General features: G+C 40.2%; 1 protein-coding gene across 1 annotated transcript in view; it reads left to right on the forward strand.

Moving 5' to 3' along the window:
• Nucleotides 1–315: 315 nt before the first annotated feature.
• Nucleotides 316–7897, forward strand: part of SPAG1 (sperm associated antigen 1) — a 65128-nt gene continuing 57546 nt past the window's right edge. The window contains exons 1-3 of the mRNA XM_019642565.1: nucleotides 316–1100; nucleotides 2963–3082; nucleotides 6789–6930. Coding sequence (XP_019498110.1) covers nucleotides 6791–6930 — 140 coding nt within the window. The 5' untranslated portion in view covers nucleotides 316–1100; nucleotides 2963–3082; nucleotides 6789–6790. The remainder of the gene's footprint in view (nucleotides 1101–2962; nucleotides 3083–6788; nucleotides 6931–7897) is intronic.

Genomic DNA, 7897 nt, shown 5'->3' on the forward strand with positions numbered 1-7897 from the left:
CGTCGCCAGCGACTCACAGCAGCCCAGCTCCAGGTCGAGCTGTTGTTCACCATCTTAGCTGTAGAGGGCGCAGCGTCACTGGCCCATGTGGGATCCGAACCAGCGGCTCTGCTGCTCAGAGCTCGTGCTCCCAAGCCGACTCTTAACCAATGAGCCACTTGGCTGGCCTGAAAGGTAAATGTTTTGAATCGATTCAGGACATCAAGGCAGCCATGACAGCACAACTAAAGACATTCACAGAACAGGATTTCCAGAACTGCTTCAGAAAGTGGCAAGAACGATGGGATAAGTGTGTTCGAAGTGAGGGGGAGTACCTTGAGGGGGGTTAATGGCAATGTGTCTTTTACTGTAATACATTTTTTTTAATTTAAACATTCACCGTGTTTTTTTATCCCACCTTGTAACTTGTTCCCTAATAAACAGCTTGCCAGTGACTGTGGACATGTATGTCCATGTGAAAGGCATGGAAATTGGTTCACACCTGAGTGAGACCAGTTCAATTTATTTCTTTTAACTTCAGCTTCATTGTTAAAATGGAGGAATTAATAATGGTCAGCACAGTGCTTTGAGACTCTGAAGCTATCTTCAGAGAGTGAAGTTACGAAAATTCAAAAATAGTAGGTGAAATCAGAAATAATGAGTCCTAGTTAAGAATTAAGTGTCCCTTTTTAGCTGGCAGTGTGGCTTTACTGGGGTTCATGTTCCATGTTTTTACAATAGGTATGAAATAAAAGCATCTACTAGAAAGGTTTGTTGCAAGATAAAATGAAATAATCCATAAAAACTCAGCCTACTAGCCTATGTTAACTATTATCACCATTAGTGTATTATTTCCACAAAGATGATTGTATTGGCTTTAGGATTAGTCTCCCAGCTGGTCTTGATGTCTTCTGTACTCTTCAGATTGGTCTTTCTAAAATACAAATTTCATGGCACTGTCCTGCTGAAAATCCTCAGTGGCTCCCTATTTTGATAAAATCAAAACAATTGGGAATAGTATATTTGGTCTTTGATTATCTGACTCCTTTCTTTTCTTCGTCAACACGTCAAGATTGCTCAGTCTTTTGGTTCTAAGGAGATGTTTGCAGTTCCCTAAGCAGGTAACGACTTTTTTTTTTTTTTTTTTTTTTTTTGCGCCTGTGCCTTTTCCCGTACTTGTCTCTCTGCACAATATGACCTTTTCTGGTGTTCTTCACCAGCTTCAGGATTTTGAAAAATTGATTTATTGTTGTCTAACTTCTAGTATTGTTGAGAAGTCCAAAACCATTCTTATTCTTAATCCTTTGTATGTGACCCATTTTCTCTCTGGAAATTTAGAATTTTCTTTGCCAGTGTATTGAAATTTTACAATATGTGTCTTGGTATGCATCTGTTTTCTTCCACTGTTTTGGTCACTTGGTGGGTACTTTCAATCTGGAAACTCAGGGTCTTCAATTCTGGGAAATTTTCTTGAATTATTTAATAACTTACAATTGTCAATTTCCTCTAGATCTTTTTTTTCCAATTTAGTATTAGACTTCATTGACCTAACTTTCTCATCTTTCATTTTACTTTTTTTTCTCTTTCTCTGCTCTGTAAAGATTCCTTCAAAACTACTTTCTAATCCATCTATTATTAGGTTTTTCATTTCTGGTATAGCATTTTTAATTTCTTAGAGCTTAGAGTGTGTACACACACGTGTGTGTGTGTATATATATATGTGTGTGTGTATGTATGTGTATATATATATATATATATATATATATATATATATATATATATATCTCCTTGTTTCTTGTTTCTTGGATGTAATGTCTTCTCTTTATGAAGACCATAGTGATATTTTCATTTGCTACATAGTCTTTTTCCTTAAAGTTGCTTTTTTATCCTGCCTGTTCATTCTGCATAAATATATATGTATATAGTTATAGCCAGTAGAAAACATTGTGAGTGAAAGTAAAATTACAGAGCATATGGAATTACAACTGTTTCCCCAAATATTTAAAGGATTTCTGTGCTGGAAGTACATACAATGGTATGAAGTTACATTAGGCAGAGTATTTTACACTTAGGACATAATTTTGAATGAAACTTGCTGGGTGGAATGAGGTATGAAGTGCCTTTACATATCACAAAGGGTGTGATGTTGTTCCCAGACAAAGAATTTACTAAGGCAACCTAATGATCACTCTAAAGTTTGTGTCTATAAATATGCAAATTGAACAATCTGTCACTGGCAATGAAAATAATTATATAAATATAATTAGTCATATTTTGAGTATTAGAATTTTTGCCACTATCAGTGCTTGCTGGTAGACTGTAGGTCTGTAATTTAGGGGCAAAGGGGGTCGATAAATACATTTATTGAACTATTATGTCCCAGGCACTGTATTAGGTGCTTTATGTTTGTTATCTATTTTAATTAATCTGAAATTATACAGCAACATTTCCTCACAAATGATCTTTACTGTTTTGTTTTATCTGAATTGTAGTATGTCTTTACTTTTGTATCTACTACTAGACTCATTTGACCTAACTTGTCTTTCCTTTTTTTTCTTTTTACTCTGTAAAGATTCCTTCAGTACAGTGCCTGACTGACTCATAACCACTCAGAAAATGTTGAATGCATGAAGAGAGAATCTTGTCTTTCATTTACTCTTTTGTATAAAGGGGAGGAAATAAGTAAATCTAAGTTGCAGTGTAGATATCCTGAACGTTTAATTATATTTCTATAATTAAGTAGGAATAGATACTAATTTACCTTGCAGACAGTAAAACAATCCAGAAGAGTAACAGCGTTTTAACTCCATCAAAAACAAACTGAAACGCAAAAGGAAAGAACTCGCACATTTTCACTCTCCTTAGTCTCTCCTAATGCTCCTCCTTCCGGGTGGAGCTAGGACCTGTAAGGCCAATCAGCGGGATGTTGGGTCGGGGACTAACTAATCATCCTGCAGAGGGCCTAATTCCCGCCCCCTCCTAGGTCAGCCGCTTGTCCTAGGGCGCTGAGGCCAGGAGACACGCCCCTCCCTCCGCACCTGCGGCTCACTGGTTAGGTGTGCGGTGTCCGCGTCCTCGGTAAGGCGCGGGGCTTGAGAACCCGGTGAGTACTTGACCACCAGTACATCTCTCCATCGCAGTCCCTCCCTCCGAGCGGGGGTGAAAGGCGGACGCGGAGGAGCAAATGCACTGTGGGACTTGAGTGAAGGAGTGCGTTATGGGATGGACATCCTGGTGGGGGGAACCAAATTGGGGGGCCGTTTCCCGCGGCTGATGGTGGAAGATATTGAGACGGGGTCGCAATAAGGGGATTCCCAGGGTCGGCCAGAGGCGACTAGTTTTGGTGACCAAAGCCAGGAAGTGGGGAACATTTCAGAGAGTCCTGAAGTGCCCACTGACCGTTGCACATTGCCTGTGGAGCTCCTGGATCCCGACCAGTACCTAGCCCCTCCCCCTCTCGGGCCGAGTTGTACATAGAAACCGTTGCTACGCTTGGAGGATGTCATTTCCTTTCGGCCTCCGGCTGCTGGGGGTGCTGGACCCTGTGGATGTTGGAAAGAATGCTTAGGTGGGAGATGCTACAGCAGGTGGAAGAAAACAGGTTTTCGAGTTATTAGCCCATCTCAGTTTGCACTGGAGGTATTACTGATAAGCTGAGTAGGAAATATAGTAAATAGATGTGGATCAGTATGATGGAAAACAAATTAAATCCAACTAAGACCAGATTGCAAGAAGAGTTCTAAAGAGAGCAAATAGTGTGTATTTTGGAACTTGAGAATTGATATTTAGTGGTCTTGAGAATGTGTGTCCTACCAAAAAATGGTAGTTTTCAAAAAGGGTTCTCAGAAATGTTAAAACAGTGCTCAGAATGAAATTCGTTTGATTAGGTAAGAGAGGTCCATCATTTCACATGTTTTTCACTATATTTTATTCAAATCATAAACTAGGGGTTGCAAGACACATTTAATTCTAGATAATCTTTAATCCCATTAGATGCATAAATCTATCCCATCAAAGGTCCTCCAGCTCCTTGGAAAAATTCTCTCAAGGCAACCTATTCTATTCTGGGCAACATCAATAATTTAAAAGTTATTTATTTGGCTTTCTTGTAACTTCCACCCTTATGGCTATCATTGTGATGAGAGACATTCATTATACTGGACCATGCTGGTATGGTGTGAAAGCCACAGTCTCATTCCTCAGCTGGATCTCATCCAAATGCTGACGAACTGTCACCTATTTTCTATACCCAAGTCAAAGCCAGCAGAATATGGAGGAGAAGCCGACAGAGCAACCTTTTTTTCTGCAGAGGTCTGATTGATATATGACCAGACTCCCAGAGGCTCGCATGCTGAAGGAAATACTTCTAATGAAGTAGACCCATTGCTACTTATTTTAAAATGTATCATCCAATATTTTGTAGTGCAGTGATTTTAAAAACCTTTGACAATGACTCACAATAAGAAATATATTTTTCTTTACACCATGTGCATTTATATGTACACATCTTTATAATTTCTGTTTGTATAGACATGAAATAAAAGTTTTTACAAAACAGTATTTAATGGTATGTATCGGGTAATCTGATTGTTTTTTGTTCTCCCTCAATATAAAACAATGCTGATTGAAATGCACAGTTGATTTCGTGGATTGCTACCTGCAATTTGATAAGCATGAGTATGATGGTTAAGTATGTGGGCTTTGTGGTTGCCTGCTGAGATTCACATCTTCAGTTCACTGCTTAATAGCTGTATGATCGTAGGCAGTTTACTTACTTGAAACATCAACTTCCTTATCTAGAAAGTGGGAGTCATTAATATCCTACATGAGAATGATTTTGGAGATTAAGTGAGATAATCCGTGGCACATAGTAATTTAGCTCCATAAATGTTGACTGTTATTACTGTTTTCAACTTAAAAATAAAACCTACCTGATGCTACCGCATTAAAGGATTGAGGTAATATATGTACAGTACTACAGTGGTGCCCAGCACACATTAAGAACTATGTAAGTATTTGTTGCTGTTATTATCATTAGCAGCAGTATCATTAGAATGAAACTGTATGACCTTTTCTCAGTTCAATTCAGCAAGTGTTTCTTAAGAGGTATAAGGCACTATTCTGCTAGTCCTGAGTATTTGAAGATGAATAAAGTACTCGTAAGATCTCTCACAATCTAGAAGAGGAGACAGAGAAACATAATTAGAATATGTGCTATGTGCGATGAGAGAGGTCTGTACAGAGAGAGCCATTAGAACCCAGATCTGGGGGCTGTTCATTGATAGCGGGCTGCAGGGAATGGGGAAAAGGGTGATGTTTTAAGGAGAGTTACAGCAAGGATGTTACTTATGTTTGTGCTGAATCATGAAGGATGATTCGGATGTTAACAGCTAAAGTAGAAGGTCATTTAAATCAACATTAGAAGATATCCTAAAAAGCAGTTTGAGTACTAAAGCAAACCAGAATATGCCACCCCCAAATAGACCACTTTGGCATAAGGATTATTTTGAGCTGAAGAAATTAAACAATAGGAAGAACTCTCTGCCCTCACCCTTTGCCTAAAAGCAGGGCATAAACTTCTCTCTATGAAGGTTTTCTCTCCTTCCCTCTCCCATATCAGGAGGAGAACAATTCTTTTTTTTTTTTTAAGATTTTATTGGGGAATTAGGGAAGGGGAACAGTGTTGGGGAATTGGGGAAGAGAACAGCCAAGTTGTTTTTCTTCAATCTTAGTTGTGGAGGGCGCAGCTAGCTCAGCTCCCAAGTCCAGTCGCCATCCAGCCACCTATAGGCAGCTCGCGGCCCCTCAGCTCAAGGTGCTGTGTTCAATCTTAGTTGCGGGTGGGCATAGCCCATTATCCCATGTGGGAGTCCAACCCCGAAACCTTGTTGCTAAGAGCTCACACCACTGAGCCATCTGGCCGCCCATCAGCAGTTCAAGGCAGCTCAGCTCAAGGTGCCATGTTCACCTCAGTTGCGGGTAGGTGTAGCCCACCATTCCATGCAGGAGTCGAACCAGCAACCTTGTTGTTAGGAGCACGTGCTCTCACCAGATGAGCCATCCTGCCACCTGTTAGCAGCTCAGCGGCAGCTCAGCCCGGGCGCAGCTCACTTGCCCATGAGGGAACCAAACCTGAGACTCAGTTGCTCAGAGCTTGCGCTCTCAACCAACTGAGCCACTGAGCCACTGGGCCAGCCCAACAATTCTTATCACAGTAGAGAGACAGTCAGCCTTGAGATGAGTCTGCAAAAACAAATATTAAAATAACCTTTTTATTTGTTTCCTCCATATATTTACTTTCTCCTAGAAGCCAAAACCTCTTTTCCTTCTGATCACTTCTCCACAGTTTATCACCCTTTGTTAAAATGATTAGGCTCCCAGGCTGAACACTGTCTTGGGATTTTTGCTTTTTTGTGTAACCCCAATGTGCATATAAAATAAACCTTTTCTCCTGTTAATGTGTGTTTTCTCAGTTTAACTTGCAGCCCTCAGTTACTGAATTTAAATGGGTAGAGTTTTGGGGTTTTTTTTCCCCCGTTTATAGCTCCAAAACATGCTTTGTCATTGTATTTCAACTTTAAGTAAAGATTGAGGTAATCCATGTGTGGTACATAATAATTTAGCTCCATGAATGTTATCTATTGTTATCAGGGAGAGAGAGTTTAAAATGAGTAGTAGCTTTCCTCCTTGGAAAAAACACTCCTCCTTTTCTATAGTAATGAAAAATAAATATTACAGAGTACCTAGATGGTTGTTACTATCCAAATCGAGTATTATATATTAGATTCCTGTTTTCATATATATTTTAGTCATGACCGCCAAAGAGCATCCATCATTGTGGGGCTTTGGAACAACAAAAACATTCAAAATTCCCGTTGAACACTTGGATTTCAAGTATATTGAAAAATGTTCAGACGTTAAACACTTGGAAAAAATTCTTTGTGTGCTCAGGTAAGCATTTAAAAATTATTTCATGTTTCGAGAAGGGTGAGGAGCAGGAGCCCCTGGAGGGAGGCAGAACCCGAGGACTGGGAGAGGTTGGGGAGCAGAGTGAAGAAGAGGGGAGCCACGCCTCTCCCACCTCCAAACCCGGGGATTAATGAACCCAGGGCGGGCCCTGCATACAAGGATTTAACTCTCACTTGTGGTTATCAGCATCTTTCTGGCTCCCCAGGGGATGAGAACTCGGCTGTTGCTATCCTGCCAGTTTTGCTGAGGGAATGGTTAGGCCCTGCTGTGTGGGGCTTTGAACTCTAGAAATTTGCTTTTGGTTCTTTAAAAAGTCAGAAATTCTGGGTTGAATGCCTCTGTGCACAATGAGGTTTTGACATACTCTAATGTTAGTGTTATTTGCAATTGAAAGATTGATGGGAATTTTGAAGAGATGCCAACACTTCTGCAATTAAAAAAATTATTTCATATTTCAGTATGCCAATTTTAATTACATTGTTGTTCCCTTTTAAAAGTCGACGCTACATTAGAAACATGGGAGAAAATTTTCAAATATTGAGATTGTTGTATTTGCCCATGTTAGCTTAAAAAATAGTGGTTTTTATCCTGTGGTTCATTTGCACGGCTCTGGCTAGGTTTACTTCCAGTATGAGACTTAAGCACTTTTCTTACTTCCTCCACATTTTCTAGGAAAAGTAGCTGTGAGAGTAGCCAGTAGGAGGAAAGTTTAGCTCACCAGCCTACGCTGATAAAGTTCTTTGGCACTCTCCCACTTCCCTTCTGCCAATAAAGGCGGGTGACTCACTGGGAGCTGGTCACCAGAAGGCAGGGAATCAGGGCCTTCTCTGGGTGAGAGCCCCATGGCAGTGATTTTTTTGTTTTTAAAGATTTTTATTGGGGAATTGGGGGGATGGGAACAGTGCTGGGGAATTGGGGGAAGGGGAACAGACAAGTTGCTGTCGTTTTT

The sequence above is a fragment of the Hipposideros armiger genome, unplaced genomic scaffold, assembly GCF_001890085.2.
Source record: "Hipposideros armiger isolate ML-2016 unplaced genomic scaffold, ASM189008v1 scaffold_70, whole genome shotgun sequence".
In the NCBI taxonomy this organism is placed as follows: domain Eukaryota; kingdom Metazoa; phylum Chordata; class Mammalia; order Chiroptera; family Hipposideridae; genus Hipposideros; species Hipposideros armiger.